The 25,146-nt window shown below is 47.8% G+C and overlaps 1 protein-coding gene and 1 non-coding gene across 3 annotated transcripts; both read right to left on the bottom strand.

Moving 5' to 3' along the window:
* Window positions 1-1,491: 1,491 nt before the first annotated feature.
* MORF4L1 (mortality factor 4 like 1) lies at window positions 1,492-20,471 on the bottom strand. Of its 2 annotated transcripts, XM_024561703.4 has the most exons (13): window positions 20,285-20,471; window positions 17,434-17,480; window positions 15,772-15,839; window positions 13,210-13,326; window positions 11,906-11,992; window positions 10,857-10,937; window positions 8,417-8,442; window positions 7,842-7,930; window positions 6,607-6,708; window positions 5,203-5,291; window positions 4,357-4,529; window positions 3,738-3,822; window positions 1,492-2,228 (listed from the first exon to the last, which is right to left on the bottom strand). In XM_024561703.4, the coding sequence occupies exons 1-13, from the start codon at window positions 20,322-20,324 to the stop codon at window positions 2,144-2,146; spliced, it is 1,089 nt and encodes a 362-aa protein (XP_024417471.1). In that variant the 5' UTR covers window positions 20,325-20,471; the 3' UTR covers window positions 1,492-2,143. The 2 variants fall into 2 exon arrangements, with proteins under 2 accessions (XP_024417471.1, XP_024417472.1); XM_024561704.4 differs by lacking the exon at window positions 13,210-13,326.
* A 3,304-nt stretch (window positions 20,472-23,775) lies between these two features.
* Window positions 23,776-23,848, bottom strand: TRNAK-CUU (transfer RNA lysine (anticodon CUU)). The gene has a single exon. It is a non-coding gene; the product is annotated as a tRNA-Lys (tRNA).
* Window positions 23,849-25,146: the final 1,298 nt, after the last annotated feature.

Here is a 25,146-nt window from a genome sequence, read left to right as displayed (position 1 = left end):
CACCTGTAAGCCCATTGTGCGCCACCCTGTCTGCCCGCTGGTGAACAGCCCTGGCCCTTCCCACGCCCGGCAGGAGCAACAAGGAGCAGCGATTTGCACACAGCCTCTTCACCTGCAAGGCGCCTCCCTGTCCTTCAAGTGCGTGCCTATAATTTGGACGGATCACCAGTTCGAGGCATGAAACAAGACTGTAACTTCTAGAGCACAGGTGGCAAACGCAGGCCCACGGGCCGAAGCCGGCCCTCCACCTGGTTTCTACCCGGCGGCAGCGCAGTGCTCTCGCTTAACTGTTGAGGAGTCGTCACATGAACACCGTCCTAACATTACATCTGGGCCTCTGGAGGCGGCCGCGAGGCTGGCGTGGCCCCCGTGAACGTGAGTTTGACGCCCCCGCTCTAGACCACAGTGTGTGAGGGAGCTAGAGCTCTGAGTCTCAGACTCGGCTGTGACTCCGGCTGCACTTGCTGGTTTACTACACACTAGAATTGCAAATATTTGGAAATAAAGACCAACATTTTCAAAAAGTATTAAAACAAAATGAATTCAAAACAAAATTCTAAAATTCTTAATAATTAGTGAATAATTAAAAATGAATGCACGGTGATGGATGTTTAGACTTTTTGATCATTTCACAGTTGGAAGATATCAAATCACACTGCACACCTGAAGCTGAACTGTGAGCCCCCAACAGAAAATGGTGTTAACGTTAACCTAACTTCAATTTCTGGTAAGCAACGTTAACTTGGAACCACCTTGAGCTGTACTTAACTCCAGCTATCATTACTGTACATGTTACATGGGAGCAACATTTAAAATTAGTAGTCAATAAAACAATACTGCCCTGGCTGGCGTGGCTCAGTGGACCAAGTGCTGCCCTGCAAATCAAAAGGTCGCTGGTTTGGTTCCCAGTCAGGGCACAGGCCTGCGCTACAGGCCAGGTCCCTAGTAGGTGGCGCTAGACAGGCAACCACACATTGCTGTTTCTCTCCCTCTTTCTCCCTCCCTTCCCCTCTAAAAATAAATATTTTGAAAGATAAAACAAAATACTAAAAAATACTTTATATATTTAATGTCCATGGAAGACATTGCCTTTGTTAGTATCAGGGAGCAAACCTACCATTACTCTATATTTTTGCTATGTTTAAATGGGGGTCTTAATGAATAATTAAAATGCAAAATTCCAGGCATTCTGAATGTCAATAAACACCCTAAGTGAACAAGTATTGACAGCAAGCTGTCACACAGGTAAAAATTCCCTTAATTCTCAAAGTTAGCAACAGTTTAGGATAAACAGTTTCAAAGTCAGGTGAACCCCCGACTTCTCAGCCAGAACGCAACAGGACTCGAGAGCAGACCACCAAAGCCCCAGCGGGTCAGAGGCAGGTCCTCCACTAGAGCATTTCGTTGCAGAAAGCAGGAATGAGCCCCCCGAGGGGCCAGACTCGCATGGGGAAGGCACACCCCACACAATGCATCCACACAAGCACAGTGTTTTTTGAAATTTAAAGAAAAAATTTATTGAAGATCTGAAAAACAATTCCTAAAAGATTGGCTTTTCCAGAAAACTGTAGCTACACAAGGCATTGCGTCTATCAGGTTAAAACGTGCATTAGACACAAATACAAAAACCGTGAACAAGCCACCACTCTTCCACAATCTGAGCGAAGGTGAGGTGCCTAAGGAACGACATGGGTGACTTGCAAAGGGTAAGCTCTTTACTGTGAGCACCAATGAGAAATGAAAGGGGCACAGATGGGCGAGTGGGAGCGGTTGCACACACTGAGTCGGACCTTTGGCACTAGGGTCAGAGCATCTGTCATGGAGCATTAACACATATTCCAAAGTGCGTCGTGTCAAAGGGAGAGGGCCACCAGCGTTCAAAAGCAGCTTCGTCAACTAGGCATCGAACACTCTACAGTACGTCTCCCCGCTGTCCATCAACACACTGGTAGCAACTTTAAGATGATGAAAAAAAAGAAGGAAAAAAGGAGCTGTAACCCCTTTTATTTTCTCTGTTTAAGACCAAACAGAAACAAACATCAAGTCAGTTATACACTAACATGTTCGAAGTACAGCGTGTGTACTGGGGGAGGACTGAGGACGGGGCGTGCCACAGAGACCCACAGCAGAGGCGGCGAGCGCCTCACACGGCTTTCCGGTGGTACTCCGGGGGGGCCACTTCGTAGTCGCTGGCGCTAAACAAAGTCGCGGAATTCTTTGCCAGGTACCTGAAAATAAAATGTTATTCATGACAAACGGAAAACAAATATGTACTGATCCAAATCTCTTACTTATTGCGTACACGAGCCACACAACACACGTCCTGATATGCACTGAACTGAACTCATCACATCTCAGGTGACGGGTCGGTCACACATCAGGTAACGCCGCCTCCTGCTACTTCCCATCAGGAGTGAGTGTCACCTCCAGAACACCAACCTGCGAGCTTCGACTGTCATCTCTTAGGAAACAGGTGGTATCGGTGTTTTCTTTAGGTCTTTAAAACTCAATTATTTTAAATATATTCAGAAATGGACAAACTGGAAGTGAACACCATAAAAATCCAAGCAACCGGAAACGTCAAGGAGTGGGCCATTCCCTGCCATGAGGAATCGAGGGAAGTCTACTGCTGGTAGAGTGAACACAACCTGTTTGGACTCCCCGGGCTCCTGCTGCAATGCTACATGTGCCACAAAATACACGGTGTTGCCCGAGAAACGACCTGTTAAGTATGAGCCACACGTCTCATCTTTTCCAAACACTGAAAACTCTTCTCTGCACACGAGTTGACCGACACGCTTTCCACCACAACCTGCCTGGAAGTCTCCCTGCGTTTCGGCAGGACGAGTCTCCAGTGGCAGAGTAAGGGAGTGGCCAGCACCCCCCACCCCCGCCCCGCAAACCCCATGGGAGACGGTAGAGCCTCTCCGCCGCTTCTTCAACTCGCTTATTCTCGGCCAGTCTGACGGGAGGCACTGTCACGATGCTGGCCGTTTCCTCTATTTCCACGCCGCCGGACTTGCAGTGCGCTCCTCCCTGCAAGCCTCTGCTTTGTGTACTGAAGGGACCAGGGGTCCTCTGTCGTACACGAACCATCTACTCCCTTCATCTTCATCACGTGGAATTTTAAATGTCTGCACCAAGCCGTAGCTGGGTGGCTCAGCTGGCTGGAGCGTCGTCTCATGCTCTGAAATGCTGACGGTTCGATGCCCAGCCAGAGCACGTACAATGCTCAACCAATGAACTCTGAAGTAGAACCAACCTCCCTCTCTCCGAAATCAGTAAATAAAAAATTTAAGAAAAATATTTATAGTCAAATTTACCAATCATTTCCTGTATTATTTGAATCTAGTTTTCAGACAGACTGTTCTCACTACAAAAACCACAAAAATATTACCCTACATTTCCCTTCATTATCCTAAGTTTTTAATTTTAAACTTCTGATTCCTCTAGAAATCTGGTACATGGCAAGTGTGCATCCAGCTCTGTGTCCTTCCAAAGACTAGCCACTGTTCCCCCTTCCTAGGAACTCCATCGTCCCCCCATCTCCGACAGGCCACTCCCTCACATGTGACCTCCCCACACATGCGCACCTCACTCGTTCCACTAACACACCTACTCCCGCACCAACGCCATCAATTTCACTTTTATATTTTAATACCTAGTGTCCATCTGTCAGAATAATTTTTAGCATACTGCATTCATGTTTTTGATTTCAAGCACACCCTCAGACTTACTTTAGGAAATCATGAAGATAATTCAGTAATAAAGCAAGGCTCTTCTCATCCAGAGGCGTGTAGGCCAGCATCGCTCCAATCCGTACTGGGTAGACAAGACAAGGCAGTCCGGTCACATCCAAGGCAGCACCGAGGCACTTGCATTATGTGAGCAAACGCCACCGTCACCAAGTGCTCCCAACAGCACGCCTCTAGAAACTGGACTTTTAGCCCTGGCCAGTGTGGCTCAGTGGATTGAGCATAAGCCCAACGATTGAGCATCGTTGCCCATTCGATTCCCAGTCAGGGCACAGGCCTGGGTTGCAGGCCAGGTCCCCAGCTGGGGGCACGTGAGAGGCAAGCAGTTGATGTACCGCTCACACATCCACGTTTCTCTCCTTCTCTCTCCCTCCCTTCCCCTCTCTCTAAAAGTAAATAAAGTCTTAAAAAAAAAAAAAAAAAAAAAGAAACTGGACTTTGAAAAAAACTTTAATATTTATCATTTTTTAGATTAAAGTTCAAATTGGAATCTTTTAGAATGTTATTTTATGTAACCCCTTGGTAACAATGAGGAAAGATAAAAGTATTAAAGGCTCAAAGGAAAAAAGTAAAATTTTGTTTTCTAAGTGACGAGTATTACCGAACAGTCTGAGCAGATGGGGCGCTCCATACACCTGGGACATGGGGGCGTCGGGGTGGTCCGCGAGGATCTCGGCGTACTGCGGCCTCTCGAACTTGTAGAGCAGCTGAGTGCCCAGCATGACGTTGAAGTACTCCTTTATCCCCGCCACCACCTCGTTGACCGCGTACTCCCTGGGAATCGAGCAAAAATAGTTTACTGCCGGAAGAGGTCCCTGAAAAGAATGCACAGATGGGGATTAATTGAACCAACGTGAGCACAAGGGATTAAGTTCAAGGTTGAACTAAGGAGGATAAACCTTCACTGAACAGGTCTTTAAAAAAAGGGATTTAACAAGACCCCCAGAAAACAATTCCACAAATAAATCAATGTGGAGGCAAACGAAAGCCCTCCGGCTAAAGGGGGTTTTTACATTTTAAGAGAATTGTTCCTTAAATGACATACACGCACGTACACACAATAGCTTCGATTTTATCTATACAATGTACTATCTGGCCCTGTAAGAAAAAGTTTGCAGCCAAATAAATCTGTGTCACATCAATGAAATTCTATTTTGATAGTGTTTGATGGTATTGTTTTAAAGCAGGTACATGTTTCGATAATTTATTTGGAAATAATATTTGAGGGAAAATGTCTTTAAATATACTTCAGCCCTGGCTGGTGTGCCTCAGTGGATTAAGTGCTGGCCTGCGCCGGTTCAATTCCCACTCAGGGCACAGGCCCGGGCAAGAGGCAGCCACACACTGATCTTTTGTCCCTCTCCCCATCCCTTCCCTTCTCTCTAAAAATAAAGAAAATCTTTACAAACTAACTAAATAATTCTACTTCCAACGTGTATATGCCTACTTATTATCTGTGTTTCCTCGAGATTTCTTGTAATTTGCATAATCTTCCAGAATAGAATCCACATTCTTCTTGGCAGGAAGATAAAAGAGCTATAAAAACAAAAATGCACGTGAGTACTAGTATTCTTTTTAAAGAAAAATTACTCTGGTAAACTTTTAATGCTTTAATGTAATTTTTCTAAAGCTGTAATGATAAAAGACCACTTGTTACTACTACAAAAAGGAAAAAGTACTGTTCAGCACTTGAAATATGTAACATGGCCAAGGAACTAAAATTTTAAGTTTACGTAATTTCAATTAAGCAGCCAGAGGTGGGTAGCGACCACCATGTCGGACAGCACAGGTCTACACACTAACCAACGCGCACCTCCGTGCACTCACTCACTCGCTTGCTGTACACACCGTATGCACGAGACCCTGTCTGAAGCCCTGACACTTGCTTTTCATTCTCATGTCAACTGTGCGGTGCGGGAGGTGCCATCCCCTCACCACATGGAAAGCGAAAGACAAAAACCTGGGTAGCTCATCCCCACTTGACAGGCCACGGCAGAGCCAAGCCTGCAGCCCCGGCAGGTCATCCGAACCCAAAGCAGGCACCACACCAAGTCCACGTCTGCACAGGACCGACATCTCTCAGTCTCAGGGACCTTGAGCAGTCCCTGCCCTTCCACAACCCTGCCTGCGCCCTTTCTTCTGAGAAAGTGTCCCACCTATCCTGTGAGTGCCTCATTCTGGCGTTTGATACACATGTACCTCACAATGTCCCCACGTCCCGTACGTCAGCGGGGTGTCCCACCTGCGGGCCACGTGCCGCCCAGGATGGCTATGAATGCGGCCCAACACAAAACTGTAAATTTACTTAAAACATTACAGAATGTTTCTGCAATTCCGTGTCATGATGTATTTACTGTGTGACCCGAGGTAACTCTTCTTCCAGTGTGCCGCAGAGACGCCAAAAGGTTGGACACCGATGGCGAGACGGAGGGATCCCTGGGTTCCGGCTCTGCTGGGGGCCACAGGTACCCAGCAGGCGGCGCTGGCTGCTTCCCGCCGCACTCCACTGGTAGGGACGTGTGTGAGGATGTCCCATTTTTTAATAATAGTGAGACAGGAAATACATGCTTGTCTTTACCAATTTTCAGAATAATGATTCCCATTTCTAGCAGCCTCCAAAAATGAGTTATTTCCACCTTTTTAAAAATCATTATAAACTTTTAAACATGTACTTCGTTTTATTCTTCTCGGAGTCACCCCTCCTGCTGATCAAACTGTCTGTCAGTCTGTGAGGTTAAGTGCTCGTCAGTCTCCCCTTCAGTGTTTTAGTCTACACAGCTTTCTCCTGGGAAAGCTCTTCCCAGACTAGAAGGACGCACGCCGATCGCCACCGGCTCCGCCCCCCAGGCACCTGTTTCTGCCGAGTAATGAGGTCCCAGTCATCCACGAGCCACGGTTTCAGTTCTTCGGGGATCTTCACTTTGACCTCAACTCTGTTCATGAACGTCTCCTCCTAGGTGGGAAAACACAAAGTCTTTAACAATGTCTTTTCTCGCTGAAATAGCTGCTCTGAAGGACAGGGCTCTCCCCGCCGCCCTTCAGAGGCGCAGACGGATCACCACCCCACAGAGCGGGAATGAGAAGACCGTGCCGGCAGCTGCTGGGAAACGGGGGCCCCATCCGTGCTATTCAGGGGCTGTCCCGTGAGAAGGCAAGAACTCCTTAGTGAACATCACGTTCACTGTTCTAGTGTGTTTTCGCGTTCACTGTCCGTACTCCGTGACTGTCCCTAACAGCAAGTTCCATCTTTCACATGCACAACATCAAATGAACTAACGACCGACGAAAGCTTCATTAGCCACGCAAAGGTGCCCGATGTCAGGACACACCACTCTGGAAGGACACCGCTGCTTCATCACCCGGGCATCAAAAACAGAGATCGTCAGTTAAAAATGGCAACCCTGCTTTCAGGGTTGTAATTCCTAACTTTGGAAGTTGTAAATATAATACATTGGAAGTAAGACTTTTCACACGTAGTACAACTTCAACTCTATTACTATGCCTCCACAAGCATCAAACAGGCTTTCACAGTATGTTTATGGGTTTATTAGTCATCCTGGGACATACTAAGCCATTTAACGTGAACTAATACGTCTATAAAACAAGCCCTCATTTAATGTTGTCAGTCAATATATTCTCCAACCTTAAGCAAAACAAAAGTACAATACAACCAATGTGACCAGAGACCAACTGATGTGCAGTTCCTACGACATCTCGGCGACACCCTAACAAAACAACGGTGAACAAGAAAGATGGCATTCGAGGCCCTCATACACAGTTCAACACCAAAGAAACACGCAGTCTTGTGCATCTTGCACATGAGCAGACGTCAGGGGTGGGGGAAATCGAGCAAGGACACACCTACAGTCACAAGTCATTTGTCTGTGTCCATATAACTTGCATATACATTTATGTACATTTATACACACACACGTTTCCTGCATCAAAAAAAGGGGGAACACTTCCATTTCAGTAGTTAACCCTGTTAGCAAAGCTTCGCAGACTGTGGTTCTGACCATTCATGTGCTGCGCCATGTGAGAGGCTGAAACTTCTAATGCGCTATTCATAAACTAGGAAAAACTCACGTTTTCAACAGTGGGGTCTACTCGAGCTCTCTTCTTGCGAGGAGGCTGAGGGGTCTCACTGGTACTGCCGCCGTCTCCGTTTCCGGGCGCTACAAAAATTTGAGGGTGGGGGAGGGATTCTTAACTTCTTAAATGAGAAATTCTTAAGAAAAATAACCTCTAGTGACACACCCTTCTTTTCGTCTGTCCATGACGCAGGTGCTACTGAATCTGTGTTATCGAATCATATTCCAACGCAAAGTTTATGAGCTTTTATGAACAACTCTACATAAGATTTAGTGTAAAGCAAAACACAGTACTGCCACCTTATATTTCTGAAAAGCGTGATCCTCCGGGTTAGCCGCTCAGAATGAAGAACATGAAAATAAATAAACGCCTCCAGGTCTCCCCCAGGTAAGGAGAGTGTCAGAGGTAGGTGTGTACCACTCTGTACTTATAATAACGATGCGGTTCACATTTGAGACCGTCAACAAACAAAGGCTTACTCTAAAAGCTCCGTAACTTCTAAACTTTAAGTCAGTGCAAAATTCAGTATTATAAAGGTAAAATAATTTTAACAAAATTAAGATGCTTACTTTTCTGTTTGTTCTTCTTTGTTTTCCTGAAGAGGGGAGAAAAAAGAGGAAAATAAGTAAAACTGCCCCTGCTCACATTCCCTTTACCACGGACACATTCCTAGAGAAATAAGGCCTTGAATAATAAAAATCAGGCAATTGATAATTTCCTGCTCAGACACAAGATGTTTATTAATCACTATTTAAATTCACACCTCCCCCCACATAATATAAAAACCAACCAAGAATACATCTAGAGACTTCCATGCAAGCTTGTATTATGAAGTTGTAAGGTTACTATGGTATGTAAGTCACACATACAGTTTATAAGTTTACACTAGTTCCACCAAAGATAAAGTTCCAATTAAAATTTTCCCCCCAATTACTTTAGTACCAGCATAATGTGACTGGATTTCTGGGTTTTAAGACCGATCTGTTCGCTACCCAGCTCTCAATGACCCCAGTCCTGTTCCCTCCAGCCAGCACCACTGCATCACCGTAGGCAGAACCGGGCGGCACCTCCTGCTTGGCTGCCACCTCTAACAGCAGCTATGTCCATGTATAGGCTGCCAGCAATAAATCAGTGATTTTTATTTTATTCACATTTATTCCTAGAAATCAGATTTGCAAACCCCATTATGATGGATTACATCTAAGTACTCTTACTTTTCTACAGCTTTAAATAATAAGTGTATAAATGTTTTTAACTCTGATTACACACACAGAAGCCTGGCCATCTGAGAGGCAGGGCTTCCTGTCCGCAGAGGCTGGCTTCTGTGGCGCAGAGCCCCGGTTCATGTGCACACTGGGAACCGAAGAAACAAAGAGCCTCAACACGCATCCCCTCTCCACTCACCCACGGCATAAAATTAAGGGAGAAACGATGACAGCTGCCTGCAGCTATCCAGAAAAGACGTGCACAAACCATCCTCTAGCAAACCCCCAGAGTAAGGATGCCTGGACACTCCTCCTCCAGCCCTCTTGCTTGTCCTCATGAAATCAGCAGGCTAGTGTCTCGCACTGCGCAACAGATTTCACTCGAGCTGCTGGTGTTCTGTTTGTATTCCTGTCTCTAGGCCCTACGACTAAATATTACACAGTCAAACTATAAGCTCTGGGAATCAATTTACTTTAAAGAAGAACTGAAGCCGTAAGTCATTCTTAAGAAAAACCGTTTTACTAAACAGTTAACAACCAGAAACAGCCGAAGTGCTGACAAAATTCATGTGCATTCATCAGTGTTCATTTAGGAAGGTCAGCAAAGGAAAGGCAGGCCGGGTTTCCCGAGAACAGCTGACTCTGACCCTGACCCTGACCCATGGGAGGGGCGGGGTAGAGGCGCCAACCCCTCCGCACAGCCGAAAATCCGCACAGATCTTTTGGCCCCCAGAACTTAACTCCAGTCATCTCCTGGTTTCAGAGGGGGACTGGTTCCATGCCCCTCCACCAGACACTGAAATTCAGAATGCTCACATCCCTTACAGATTTTAGTTTGTTGCTTTTGATCCATTAACAAGAAGCACATAACCAGTAATCATTAAAACTACCTGGCCGTAAATAAAAATACTCAAATGGTAAGAATTAAAACAATCTTTTAATGTTTTCTCTCTTTCTTCTGTGAGTTACTGCTCCTACACTGGCCTTAAAGCACAGACGCCGTAGGCGCGCACGGGCGCCGGCTGCGCGGGGCTTCCGCACCTCAGCTCACCGCCCGCCCATCCAACCTTAACATTAGCAAGAAGTGACTCCTCCTCTATGGGGAGAGGGGGTAACATCTCACATATTGTCACCCTGGGCTTTAAGAGACGAATTAAACTAACACAACTTTTTTAGCACTGCTGAAAAAGCATCTACCCACCACCGAAACCTCAGAACGTTCTGGTAATTCAACCTACATTTTCAAAAGAAAACACATCACGCAAACTTAAAAGGATCGTGAATATATTTCATGCCACTGACTGGCTCACATAATGAGGAAGTGCTAAGTGTTGACTATTTTACATCAATTAAAGGGGGGATTAAAAGACCTGCTAAGGAAAATTATAGAATATGTATTTTTCAAATATAGTGTAAACGACTGGACATTCGAGAATGAAATTCTCATTAGCACTTTTCAAGCTACAACAACGTTCCAGTTTGTTTTGTTTTTTCTTCTTTAAGATTTTAGTTATTTTTAGTGAGAGGACAAGGGAGGAATAAAGAGAGGGAGAGAAACGTCAATGTGTGGCTGCCTCTCATGCGCCCCCTACTGGGGACCTGGCCCACAACCCAGGCATGTGCCCTGACTGGGAATTAAACCAGTGACCTTTCGGTTCACAAGCTGGTGCTCAACCCACTGAGCTACACCTGCCAGGGCCCAAGTTCCGCTTTCAATAAATCCTAATACAAGGTAACAGGTATCGAGTTTGAATTTCACTTATAAAACAGTAGGCAAAATTAAAACAAAAACAGAGTTTCTTACACTTCAACGTTTTTCTGTTGCAGACCCGCTGTCTTCTTCCCTGGGGCAGCCCCTCTCATCTTCCCCTCTGCATACTGCTCCCTTCAAAAATAATTTCAATGAAGTCATCACAAAGTAAGTACTTATGTAGAAAAATAGACAACTTGATTCCATTTTGAAATTTACATTCAAGGTGAGGTCCCAAGCCTATATACACATTGTGTTCTTTTTCTTCTCAGATGTATCATTTCAATCCCCACCCGAGGACCTGCTTATTGAGCTCAGAGCGCAAGAGGAGAGAAAACACTGGTCAGTCCCCCTCACATACACCCCACAGGGACGGAGCCTGTTACCCAGGGAAGTGCCCCAACTGGGAATCAAACCCACAACCTCTCGGTTTACAGGATGACACCCCAACGAACAGCGCCACACCGGCCATGGAACAAGCCTATACAGATGCTGATAGACTTTTTAACAATTTAAGAAGGGTAAGAGGTCCCTGATTTTGCTCTGCCTACCAAAGTTACAGTAAGTGTAGTAAAAGTAACTATAATGGACTCCGTGTCACGTAATTGAAAATTCCATTTGTTTTGGAATCCAATAACCCCAATGTTTTCTTTTATTTGATCTGTTTTATCATTTCAATGTTGACACATATTTCAGCTTTGAAATCCAAACAGAAGGAAACGATCACCCCACAGACCACCTACTCCTCCTCCCCAGGTGCTCCTGACCATGAAGAGTAACAGGGATGCCCTTCTCCTTGCTCCCCCCTCGCCACTGCACCTTCCACAGAGCCCAGAGGAGATCACAGCGAGTCTGCCAGGTACAGGCATCTCCAACAGCACCCTGCTGTTTCCTACCTCCCTCTGCGGACAGACTCAAGGAAAAACACGCACGCCACCTGTCCTCCCGGGAAAGCACCTCTGCAGTCAATTCGTGACACAGTGGCTGACAAGTACCAAGAACCATCTCACAGGCAGGCAGCCAGCATGACCTCCACTGTTCACTCCCCTCCAAAAAGGAATTTACAGGCATTTCTTCTCAGTCTTGCTGCAAAACAAACTTACTGATTGGCTTTTTGAAGTTCTCGCTGTTTCTGCAGATTGGTGTCCACGTATTTGAGTACTCTGCTTTCTGGGACCCATTCATCCCAACTGAAAAAGAAAAGTTAAAACATCACTCAAAAATATTTTCATTTTTATTCAAATTTTGTTCCCCAATTATTTTTTAGAGATCCATGAAGCAAGACTTTGGATCTTTCTTAAATAATCTGAGGAATAGGGACTACAAATCCATTATCAACTGAAGTGAAAATCTCTATTCTGTACAGGAAGTCAAGTTCATATTCCCCAAAGCAGCATCCAACTCTGAACTGTCAGGGTCCAAAATCAAATCACTCCAATCACTTCTGAAAAGAGGAGGAGAGCCCAGGCTCGTGTGACTCAGTTGGCTGGAGCTCCGCCTGCAAAGCGAAAGGTCACTGGTTCGCATCCCAACCAGAACACACGCCTGGGTTCAGTCCCTGGTCAGGACAAAGTACCAAAGGCAACTGATCGATGTTTCTCTCACATTGATGTTTCTCTCCCTCTCTTCCCCTCTCTCTAAATAAAGTTGGAAAAATAGCAGAAGAGTCCCTCAACAATTACCCTTACAGAATAAAATCACCTTAAAAAATTTTAATTCCAAAAAAAGCAGCACAGGAGACCATAGTAAGAAGTCGACTTTTGAAGAACTGAAATGAACTGGTTACTTGGCTGTGTGCAACAGCCAAGCCGCAGAGCTCCCTGTGCCTCGGTTCCGTCCCCTGCACAGTGGGGAGCAGGACCAGTGCTGCGGGGCTGTCACGGGAGTTACGCAACCCACGTGAAGCTCTTGAGCAGGCGACAGAAAAACACTCGAGTTTGTCAGGAACATGAGGCAGCCCACAGCGCTCACACCCGCCCAGACAGACTCGGCTGTGACTGCGGGTCAGAGTGACAGGGGCTGGTAGGACCGCACGTCCCTAACCCTCGCCCACGCCCAAGTGAGTACACCACCTTCCGCCATAACCGGGAAGATGGTTTTTAACACCCCAAGCACCCACTCTCTTAAACTATGTAACTGCTAAGGCACTGTGGCACTTAGATGCACCTTGAAAACATAGCTTCTGATGTTTCCAGAGGGGAAAACAAAGCAAGGTCTCTCTTAGGGATGCTTTGCTTCCTGGGCAGGTGCCTCTTCCCTCCTGCTGATGGAGCTCCTTTGGGGCACAATGAGATGCACCCTGAAGTTCCCACCTCTGACCTCTTATATGCGATAGCCGAAAGGTGAATTAAATAAAAAGTAATCCTCATAATGATTTCCTAGAGAAAACTTTAAAACATGCATTTACCTAGAGGTCAGGAGGGGGTGGTGTACTGAGGGAGCTCCTTCAGGAACAGGAAAAAGGGCTACAATATCCTCACGTGTCTTCAAAGCTTTCTCAGAGCGCCTGGGCCTCACAGCACTTCTGATACAGACAGCACAGCACAAAGTGATCTCAGTAACCGGGTGCAGAGTTCAGCTCAAGTGTTAAGATTTATTCACAAATGGATTATTTAAATGCCTGTGTCAACAATTTCCAGTAAGGTTGTAGAAAATTTAGAAACATCTTACCTATTGTGCTTTAAAAAAAAAACGTATGTAATATTCACTGAACTTTAAGAAAAATTTCAATTTTGAGATTGGGCTTTTGTTGTATAATTACCTAAAAGTTAGGAAATTATTGTCGAACCTTCAAACCACTGTCGAAATGAGAATTTTATTTTTATTTATATACCTACTTATATCTAGTCCAATTCAAGGGAGCTGGCCAATTTGTACTTATCAGAAAGTTTCATTTCAGAACCAAGGGGTTCCTCACAAAGCCCTCCCCCCAGCGACATAAAAATCATCCACACAGGCAGCTTGATCGAAAACCCAAAGGAGCCGAAAGCCTTCGCTGCACCCCAGGAATGTGAGACGACGTCTTTTCTCTGAAGAACATCGCTTCTAGGGTAGTAACTACAGGCCAGACCACAGAAATGTGTACATAGAGACTAGCCATAAAGGAAGTACAGAACTTTCTAAAGGTAGCTTGTAGTGAACCCCCAAAGCCGCAGACCCGCGGCACCACTACACAGCACTGAACGGAAGCACAGCACACACCCCGGGTGTTCGAGTAATTCCTCCCCTTTCAAAATGGGTTTATTCAACGCTTCCTTAAATACTAAAGATGAATATTTCCAAATTACATATATTTATCGAGATACTAAACCAATAAATCATATATCTTGATATATTAGTATTTCTCAATATAGCTATAATATTAATAAAGCTCTCTAATTTTTAATGCCATTTTTTCTTTTTTCCAAGGAACAAATGAGTATTTAAAATTAGCTGAAACAAAAAATCTAAGTGGCCTACCATTTATCTGTGTTACTGGACTTAACATAACGGAAAAATATTATTAATTTACTTTGAAGCAGTGAAATAAGAAACTAAAAGAATGTGGTTTTCCACAATTTTTATAAACTACAAATGCCACTTAAAACCCAGTCTTTCAGCTATGCACATCACTGTGTAATTTCGTGCAAAATACCTATCACAGACCGAAGAGTTAAGCCCAAAAGCTGCGTTCGCAGCTGGTAGAGCTGTACTACCAGTATTGCCTACCAACCGTATTAGAAATATTTCCATTGTCATTAATGGGGGGGGGGGGATTCCTAGGTTGTCAGAACATGCTTTTATACATTTAGATCCATCTTTGTACAATTATACTAATGGAAGAAATGTTAAGGGTCTGGTATTTCTTTTTAGCTAAAAGCGTTCGTCTGTGAAAACTTTCTTCTCAGACAGAACTGGGGTTTGCCACACGGACGGGAAGGGCACGTGTGAAGCAGGCCAGTCAGTGGCCACCCCAGAACCCACTCCGGGCGAGCAGCTCGCCTCAGCGGCCGGCCTCAGGCTTGGTCCAGACACGGAGCAGCAGAAAGAGCTCCTGAGGGACTATACTCCTTCTGGTGGTGCCATCTTTGACGGATAAAACGCCATTAATAAAAGGAACTGTTAAAAACCCTCTCACGGGAAAAACCACAGGCTGTTCGATTACAAGCCCTGACAAGTGAGCAAATCATCACTCGTGGTGTCTGTGGCCTGGATGCCGTCACAGCCGTCACTGGAAACAGAGCCCCAGCAGCCGGACTCGCTGGCAGGTGTCCAGCCTGTGCCTCACCCACGTCCGGGGCAGGTCAGCACAGCCTGCTTCAGAGAACAGTCTAACTCTTCAGGGTGGAAAACCAAGTTTTGTAAGTAAATTCCCGTTATCTGTAGTGAACCGTATGGTAAAAACGGAATCACATGAAATCATTTTCTGTCAACATTAAATTATGTTCCCGAAGTTCAGACTAAGTTGGTCATTACTGCCAAATCAGACAATCCTTCCCTTTCCCCTCTTCTAGGCAGAAAAACCCAACAAGTGCCCCCTGGCCAGTGCGTCGGTTGGCCGGAGTGGCATCCCGTAAACCAAAAAAAAAAGTCTCAGGTTTGACCCCCAGTCAAGAGTGTGTAAGAGAGGCAAGCAAACCAATCAACGCTTCTCTCCCCCTCTCTCAAGTCTGTGGGCATGTCCTCGGGTAAGGATTTAAAAAAATAAAAAGGTACTGTATAAAAAATAAATTAAAAAAAAGAAAAATACAACTAGCTTTGAGTGTAACTGCTCAGCATAATGTACACAGTTAATGAATGAGAGAGAGGAGAGGAAACGGGAGCTGGCTGATGGGCACTGGACACTACGCTGGTGTCCAGGTGGGGCGGCCCACTGCCCACGCCCAACACTGCAGCCACACGAGATACAGAGGCCCGTCTGTGCCGGTCTACAACACAACTCACTCCGTCAGTGACAAAACAAGCTTGCTGTTAAAGATCGAATACTCACTTTTTATTCCAGCCACTGTAATGTATAAAGTATTTCACTTGTTTGTCCTTTATGGCCACCTTCACACACTGAAATAAAAGAGAGAGATTTCCACTTAGAAATACTGAAAAAGACACAAGAGAGGCTACCTGGGTGATTCTGAACTACCAATCTTTCAAAGACACTCTCACACTTAAACTCTTTGGTGGCCAAAACAATCCTCCAAAAAGGTGACTCTCCACAAGAACGTTACTTAAACGTTTTAAGTGCTAAGAGTTATAAAACTGCCGACTGTCACAATGTGTTGGAGTCAGTCCAACAAGGCAGAGAACCTTAAGCATGATGGGGCACTGTCCACCTTAAAGCAACAGGCTGGACAGGCCATCCGAGAGCGAGTGCACGCTGCTCTGTGCTTTCTCAGAGTCTAACTAGTCAGAAGCTGTAATTTCAGAAACAAATTTGGCCAAAGAAAAATATTTATAACATAACTGCAAGTTTTATTAGCTATGACAGGCAATAAACTGTTTTGCTGCAGAGTATCAGCAACTAGCCAAGACACAAATTAAAAACGTTTCCTGTTCTTAGCAGCAGCCAAAGAAATCAGAACAGAAAGAGGAAGTCATAAGCCATGACAAGTGGTAACTATCGTTTCGGATTCTGAAGTCTTTACCCAGAGAACCACAAAAACTGAAGCTATTCCCACAGCCGTCTAAAGTGTGCTCACTGGAGTTCCTGCCGCGGGGGGGAGAAAACCCGCCCGTTTCACAGCCTGCCAGGAGCAGACCCAACAGAAATAACCGAAACAGCGAGGGGCACAGACGTGGTCGGCAGGGCTCACGACGTGCTCACGACCCTGTTAGCGCTCGGCACTGACACGCGCGCCCAGAAGTTCCCGACCATCTCCGCACACCTGAATTCAGTCGTTCAGAGCTTTAAAAACGTACATCCACATTTCTAATACAGGTGGGAGCACTGAAAATGGTTTATTTATTCACACTATATGACACTTTACCATTATAAGACGACTTTCACAGACACAAACTATTCTCCAAGAACTATGAAGAAATTGTCTTTAAAAAAAATATCAGTGTCGTTCAGATTCATTTTGTTAAAAAACTACAACTGTTAAAAATAGTCACATGCTAATATTTGTCCTAAAAAAGTCCCAGAAAGAGAATACTAGGAACAATTTTGAGTTTGGAATGCATTATCCCATTCACCTTCGGCTAAATACAAAATGGGTTTTTTTTTCACCTGAGCACACACCCAGAGAGGAACGGGAGCCCCCAGGATCCAGACTCTGCCAAACAGACCAACAAGTAAAAGTTGCATATACTCGTTTTTAACAGTAGCCTTTACCTTTAACACAATCAGCTCAGCGCTTACTCAGCAAACTGCAACTGCACGTAAACCTGACCTTGGCAGTGTCTTCTCACGTCACTCGTCACCAGCGACTGCCCCCACCAGTAAGCAATCTACTTTCCCCTCACACGCTCCTTCCAACTACCGGACGGAAGGGGCCAGATGAATGCCAGGTCAGGAACGCTGTGTTCGATCCACTACGCAAGCTTGACACTGCCAGCAGGAGAAGGCGAGGAACCCCCACACCCAGGAAAAGGTGACTTTCAAAGTCAGACCTAACCAGCAGTTTCAGGCAACGTCCCCAAGCACACGGTTGCTTACCTTTGCTTCGTAAAGAAGAGGCCCGTGGAAGCACAGCACTCGCTCTCCTGTGAAGTGACAAAGGGGCGGGTTAGGTGCAGAGTCTCCAGGCACAGGGGCTCACACCCGAGAGCCGCCACACGCATCCGGCGGCGGCGTGTGGCATCCCTTGCAGCCAGGACGGTGGGAAAGGCTACGTGTGGACCGACGCTCCAGACCAGACTTCACCAGCACCCCACAGTAGAACACTCAGGGTCTCACGTGAGCAACGGAAACCTCCGATTATAGTGTCAATCCCCTTAAGTCATCAAAACCCGGATACTACCGGCTAAGCAAGTCAAATGTGCTGTCGCCACCTACTGGCAGGGTGGATGCAGCTCCCCGGTGCACAGCTGCAGAAACAATGTTCACTCTGTGTCCGCGTCTACAAGCGTGTGCTCTATCTATAGCTCTGCTCCCAACTCCTACTCAATAAACTAAGTAACGTAACCTATACATTAAAATTCCAATGTGCACCAGAAATGGCTCATTTTTTTAAAATTACTGCTGATCTGAAAACAGAGTTTTCAAAACTGACAACGTATAACCTTCAATGTGAAATACTGCTATCACACAGCAAGTCTGCACACTCGTTTCCAACATATTTACCCAGCGTCCTCATGTGCCTGCCTGTGCTCAGCACTGTGAAATCAATGGAGGGCGCTGATATACAAGCCAACAGTTTTGTACCATCCCCTAGACTGCACATGTAACAGTGACCCATGTGCTGCGGTGCAGGTCACAGGGCAGGTACGACCGAAGGGAAAGAACTGCTACAAAAGGAGAGACACACGCTAAGGTGGCTTCCTGCTTCATATACACAGCACACCACTCCTGCACACAGGAGAAACATGCAAAGGTAGAAGTGCAAGGCACACAGATCCTGGAACGCCTTTCATGTCAGTGCTTTGAAACCTGGACTTTATTCTGTACAGGAGGATTCCCAAATCTGACCAAGGATCTCTGGGGGCACTTTTTCACACCACAGATTTCAAGCCTCGCCAGAGAACTGCATTAGAATCACTCCAAGTAGAGCCAGGAACTTGATCCTTCGATCAAATCTACGTCCTCCCTGAGGAACCACTGCCTGAGGGTGTGTGACGTCTCTGAAACATGTCACGTAAATAATAATCATTTGTTAATGACGGTCATGCCTTTGCTGCAGGAGTTCAAAGCACACCTGGAGGGTGACGGTGCGGGCGGAGACGGGGGCTGGAAGGAAGGGCACCTGGCTCCCAGTCCCCTCTAGCTCACCAGGTCCGCCCCACCACATCCAGTGTGTGACCGAAGCACTCTCTCCAGAAAGCTACCCCAAACGTCAGTGACTCTGCCACTGATGACCTGCAGGAGGGATGAACTTTTCCAGTGAGCCTGCCGGTCTCAGGAAGCCTGCAGGCCTTTTCCTAGAAGGCTTTCATCAAAGGTCAAACAAAGGAAACCAACTATATTCGAATACTTGGTGAAACATTTTAAATACCGTGTTTTATGACATAAGGTGAACTCAACTGACACCATAAACAGGTAGCTGCTGACCCAGCGGCTACCACAATTCGGAAGTAACGAGGAGCACGCTCCCCCCACCACTGTAGTGCTGGCAGACGAAAACACACGGTAATAGTACTGGGGCTTTTCGGCGGGGGGGGGGGGGGGGGGGGGGGGGCGCTACACCCCTAACCGAAATACATGTCGGTTAGACAACAACAATTTCTCCGCGAGTTCATCCATATCTTCTGACTCTAGTTGAAGAATCCCTGCTCGAAAACACCTAGTAAAAAAACGAATCCACAGTAAGCAGTCACTGCTTCTCGAGGTGGAAAAAAGCTATTAACCGTCACTCATCATGAAAAACACCCTTTAAAACAGAAGTCCTTAAATATTCCACAGCTACAATGCACTTGGGCTTTGGATATATGGCTCTCCAAGGAATTCTAAAGCACAAAATGCGAAAATCCCTCCCACAAAAATGTTCTGCAGCCGTCCGGACTCCCACAGTACGGAGCGTGAACACCCCCAGCAACGAAGCGATGGATCCAGGGTTTTGTGTCCATTTTAGCCGACGACCGACCTCCCCTTTAATACCCAGTGAGGGATGCGTCCATTGTGACTTTAAAGAACGGTCTCCCACTGGCGGCCAGGCTCCGCCGTCGGCCAAAAACCACAAATTAATAGAAGCTCGCTGAGCTTCCAAACCTTAGTAATCAAAAACGTTATTTCAATGAGTCCATCAACCGCGGCATTTAAAGGATGGCGTTGGAGGCCACGGGACTTGCAAACCGAGGGCCCATAACACTGCATCCACGCGGCTTTACTCGTCTTTTTACGAGCGGCCGCACCGCGAGCGCGCGCTCGGCGGCTGGGGCGCAGAGCGGGGCCCGCAGGCAGCACAAAGCCGGCGCCGCCGCCCGCGAGGCTGAGATGGGCGCAGGGAGCCGCCGGCGGCCATCTTGCGGCGGCCATTTCACGGCACGGCTCGCCCGCCCCGGCCCCGCGCCCGCCCTGCCGCGGCTCGGCGCCCACAGCCCCCGCCGCCCCGGGCTCGCGGCGGCCCCGCGCGCCGGCTGGTGTCCGCTAGCGGCGTGCCCGCGCCGCTGCCCCAGCGCCGCCATGGCGCCCGGCCCTCCCGCCGCCGCTGCCTCGCCCGCGCCGCCGCCCCAGAACAACAGACGCTGAAGGAGGCCCGCCGCGCCCGCGCCCCCGCCGCCCAGCGCCCTCGCCGCACAAAGCGGCCTCCCGGGCCGCGCCCAGACCTGCGCCGCAATGCGCTTCTGCACAAAGCGGCGCCCGCCCGTCCGCCTCCCCGCCGTTAGCTGCCTCGCCCAAGGCCCAGACTCACCCTCCTGGAATTTAGGCTTCGGGTCCTGCTTCGGCGCCATTTATAGGGATTCGCCGCCGCCTCCTCCTTCTCCCACCACCCCGACTACCGCCCCCCACTCGCCACCCCACCCAGCTCCGCGTCAGACGCCGTGGGCAGCACTAGCTCTACATCCCGGGCGCGATTTGCCGGCGTCCAAACAACTCACGGCACCGCGACTGCGCAACCGCGCCAGCCAACCGTCCCCACGCCGCGCACGCGCTGTGCGCCACGCCTCCCAGGGCACGCCGGGAGCAGTAGTTCGAAGCCGCTCCGGGGAGGTGACGGGCGCCACAGTCTCATCGCCTCTCATCCCTTCCCATCCCCCATCCCCTGGGGTCGGTGAAGCCCGGGTGGATTCTAAGCGGCGTGGGGGCGCGGGAGGGAGGAGATAAAAAGCGAGAAGGGCCCAGTGTACAATCCCGCGGACACCACGGGCCGCCATGGTGTGGCGAGAGGCGGCCTGCGAGGACAGGTCCGCGTGGGGCAGGGGTAGGCCCCGCGGCCAGGCTAACCGACCCATGCACTGGGAGGCCACGTGGCCTGCCGACCCCCAGGGCTTAGAGCGGACCCGCGGGACCCGCGGGATCGCTCGCAGGAGCGAGCTTGGCCTTTGAGACTCAGGAGCGCGCGACCTGCCACTGAAGGAGGTTTAGGAGAAGCCCGCTGAGTAACACCCAAGCCGGCGCCCCGCCGACCTGCGCCTGCAGCTTTTGTCCCCCGTCTCCACGAGCTGTTACCGAATGTACACACAGCGCGAACGGATGTCCTCCCGTCAATCCCCTGTTCGAAAGTCCTTAAAAGTAAGGACTCGGCTGCAAAACCGGTGTACTGCCAGAATCGCCCGGACGGGCTGCACCGCGGGAAGGAGAACAAAAGCCCGTGGACGGGAGAAAGCGGCCACTTACTAACCCCGACGAGCTCCGGGGCGGCCTCGCAAACTCAGGGGCGCACAGTAACCGCACAGGATGGTCTGAAAGTAAAACTTTGCAGAGAAAGCGAGTCATGGCGGGCCGTCCGGTCCTAGGCCAGGTGTCCTCCCTGGTTTAGGTCAACCTTTACCTTATTTTTCATCCACAACTTGGCTCCGAGGGGGATGTCTGGGTGATTTCCTGTATCCAGACCCCTCAGGGCACAATCGCTGCACCGGAGCAGAGACTACACATCCCCTCGTTGTTGTTAACCCTGTTCCGTGTTAACTGGCCCATGCCCACACGTTTAAAAGAAATGTGTGTCTATTCCTCTTTACTTTTTGTCCAGCCCGGGAGATCCCCCCTTTGCTTTCTTCCACCTCCCTAATCTATCCCCAGTGGATTTCGTGTAAATCCCCTTAAGTCTCCCTTGATTCTGGTGTATAAAGTAAGACGCAAAGCTGCCGTTCTCTGGAGCACTTTTTTTTTTTTCAGTCTAAAGTGGAGTTTTTGCGTCTGGCTGGGTAGCTCAATTGGTAGAGCATCGTCCTGCTGTGCCACGGTTTGTGGGTGCCATCCTCTCTGGGGGCATCGTTGTATCACCCAGCTTGCTGCCTTTCTCTTCACATCTCGTGTGTGTGTGTGTGTGTGTGTGTCTCCAAATGTCCCCTTTCTATAAAGACACCAGGCAAACTGGATTAAGCGCCCATTCCTCTCCGGTGTGACCACATCTTAACTAATCACATGTACGACAACCTGAGTTTCAAGTAAGGGCTCATTCTAAGGCCCTAGAAGTGGGGACTTCTGCCTGTGAATTTTAGGGAGACAATTCCATCCGTGACACCAATCTTTGATTTGAAATGAACGTAGGGTATCTTCACTGACTTCTCATTAATTGACCAGGTTGCTTTTCTCTGCTGGGGTTTGTCTTTGGAAAGCTGCTGCTTTCACCTCCCATTATCTAGAGATTCAGTGCTCATCTCTGACATGAGTACTTAAAAAGGGGGCATTTGGGGGCCTTCATTTGTGATCCTGGAAATTTCCAGGTGTTGCTTCCAAAGCCTGACATTGTGTGTTGAATTGATGATAAAAACATATGGTAACTGTGAAGGATGTTTGAGACTTGTTGGGAATGAAATAAACTATGTAAAACAAGAAAAGAATTTGCAGATGTCAACACGAAAGCAAAGTTTTTGCCCACAGACATTGTTATTTTAGGAAAATATAATTGCTTCGAGACATGCTTGGAGACTAAAATGACTGAAGGAAAATGTTCGGCTTAGGCAAAGGATAAAAAACTCCTAAGGGTGTGTTCCCAAGACCTACCTGATTAATTAAAATCACTAAACCAAGCCTTACAGTGTTTTGGGGGAGGTGTTGGGTCCTCAGTCCTAAGGGCTTTCAGGGATGGAGATTTGGGGGGAGGCCCCAAGGGAAGATCTCAAGAGAAAAATTCATCAGTTCTCTAGGTGGGCACTTTCGGACTCGTGTTCTCTACTGATTGGTCAGCGCCAGGCCAGGGGTCATTGGTCAGCGTGCTGGCCTGATATCAGCCTTGGTGTGGCTTGTCTGGTTGTGCTGCTTTTCTGGCCCTGGAGCAGAAACACGATGGGGGCCTAGGTGTATTGAATATTTGATGCAGGTCAGAACCTCATTGACCTGGGGGCTTCATGTATAAAGCGATATTCTTGCACCCCGTTCCTTCTTTCCTCCTCTAGGGGCGTCGAACCTGCAAGACTAGCAACCCGCCTGAGGAGGAAAAGTCAGCCTGGGGGAAGGCCCTTGCTTCCCCAGATTTGCCCGTTGCTAAGCAACCGGGGCTTTCGTGCCCTATCCTTGCTTTGCTGGCATCTAACTGCAGACCGCAGTTTAAACAGCCCCCAACAATCACGACCCCTTCCCACAGGTAGAAAGTACATACATTTAAAGGAACCCACAGATGTTTGCAGACATGCTTGGCCCAGGTGGTTGGGTGTCACCCTGCAAAGCAAAAAGTTGACGGGTCCATTCAGGTCCGAGCACACTCCTGGGCTGCAGTCCTGGCCCCCGGTTGGGGGTGAGCGAGAGGCCATCCACGTGTCTCTCCCTCTTTCTCCGTCCCTTCCCTGTGTGTAAACACAACTAAATAAAATCTTTAAAAATATTTGTAAAAATGTAAATAAAATCTTTAAAAATATGTATATGCATAGTACAACCTGTGAAGCAGAGCTGACCTCCAAACTAATCTCAAATATCGCATAGCATTAAGTTAAAAACATACATTTCAAGAGTTTGGACAAAGATCACCTCGGCAATATTTATGAGCTCCACAATTTCATAAATTTTCACGTATTCGCATTCTCTTTGGCTTTAACACCTCCCTTCAGTAGGTCACTCCGTAACAAATATTTTTCCAACCAAATAATCTTACTGTGTATTCGTAAGGCAAATTTGCTCTCTAGTTTCCCGTTTCCCTGTCGCAAGCAGTTTAGTGTTCATAGTTTTTACGTCCTGAATTGTTTCAAAATGAGGAATTCTGAATGAAACCTGAGGTCGAACTTGGGGGAGAATTAAAAAGCAAACCGCCCAACGTGGGGCTCGAACCCACGACCCTGGGATTAAGAGTCCCATGCTCTACCGACTGAGCTAGCCGGGCAGCTGAAAGTCGCATTCTCGTCTAGGTCCCTTCAAAGGAAACAGACTATTTTTCACTTCCTCCGGGCCGGATGTTCCTTGTTGCATTATTTTTTTCCTAATGCTCGGAGGGGTAAAGTTTGTCACTGCTTTCAAATGTATGTCTCACGACTAGGTTGTGTTCGTACGAACTTCACTGCTCGGCAAAACCCACAGGCGGCCCTCTAGCGGCCAGCGGGCGAGCGGTGGGTGAGGGTGGCCCCGGCCCCCTGCAGAGCCCGGGGTTGCCTGGTGCACAACCGGGGAAGTCCGGCGTCGCTCCCGAAAAGGCCCGAGTCCCGAGCGTGGCTCCAGAGCTGGCCTCTCTGCCCCGTGTGGGTGTGGCTTTGAGGTTCCCGGGGGTTTTCTAGGACCCCCACCCCCGGTGGTTCATCTCATCCACGCCCCATCGTTCACACAAGAGGATTTACAAACCATGGCAGGCTCTGAAATCACTGAATATACCATATAGCGCTTGCTTACACCCAAACCTGAAAGAGAGGAGTTTACCCACCGACCGTGAGCACCTCGGGGTGGGCAGGGGCATTGTTAAAAGGCCCTTCCAGGTAAAAGAGGAAATTAGAGATTTATTCTGTGTTTCCAAGAGGAACTGTAGTTCCCAATCACCACACAGCCCCACACAGTTGATGAGGGAGCGCTCTGCTTTGGAGGGGAAAAGACAAACACAAACATACGTAAGATTAGAAAAAGCATAACCCTTGGAGGCGAAGGTTATCGACTCTTCGGCAGTGTTTTATGAAGTGCACGAGATCTGTTACTTCACTGTAGCCAAGCAATGTTTCACAGGGAGTGCAGAGGGGTGAGGAAGTGGGTGGATGCCACAAAATCAGGAGGGAAATTGTCTAGGACCCCGGGCCGAGTGTCAAACAAGTACTATCTTTTTCTTTGTGTGTGTTTGTTTGTTTACAAGCATCCTCTTTTTCAGGAATGACTTTTTGCCAGGTGCAACAGGGGATCCTGGATTGGATTGCATTCTAAGTAAACCAGTTATAAAAGAGATTTGGGGGTAAATTGGGGAAATCTGAATATACTTTGAATATTCAATGAGAGGAAAATTTACTGCAATGAAAAAGTGGAGGCGAGGTTCTGGCCCGGTAACTCATCTGATTAGGGCGTTGACCCGGTATAGCAAGGTCGCAGGTTCGATGCCCAGTAAGGGCACATATAAGGGGCAACCAATGAGTGCACAAAGCAGAGGAACAACAAAGTTGACGTTTCTCTCTCTCTCTCTCTCTCTCTCTCTCTATTTTCCTCTCTCTA

This window comes from Desmodus rotundus, chromosome 10, assembly GCF_022682495.2.
Source record: "Desmodus rotundus isolate HL8 chromosome 10, HLdesRot8A.1, whole genome shotgun sequence".
Lineage (NCBI taxonomy): Eukaryota > Metazoa > Chordata > Mammalia > Chiroptera > Phyllostomidae > Desmodus > Desmodus rotundus.
Note: the sequence above shows the minus strand (reverse complement) of the source record. Positions and strands in the feature narration are given on the sequence as shown.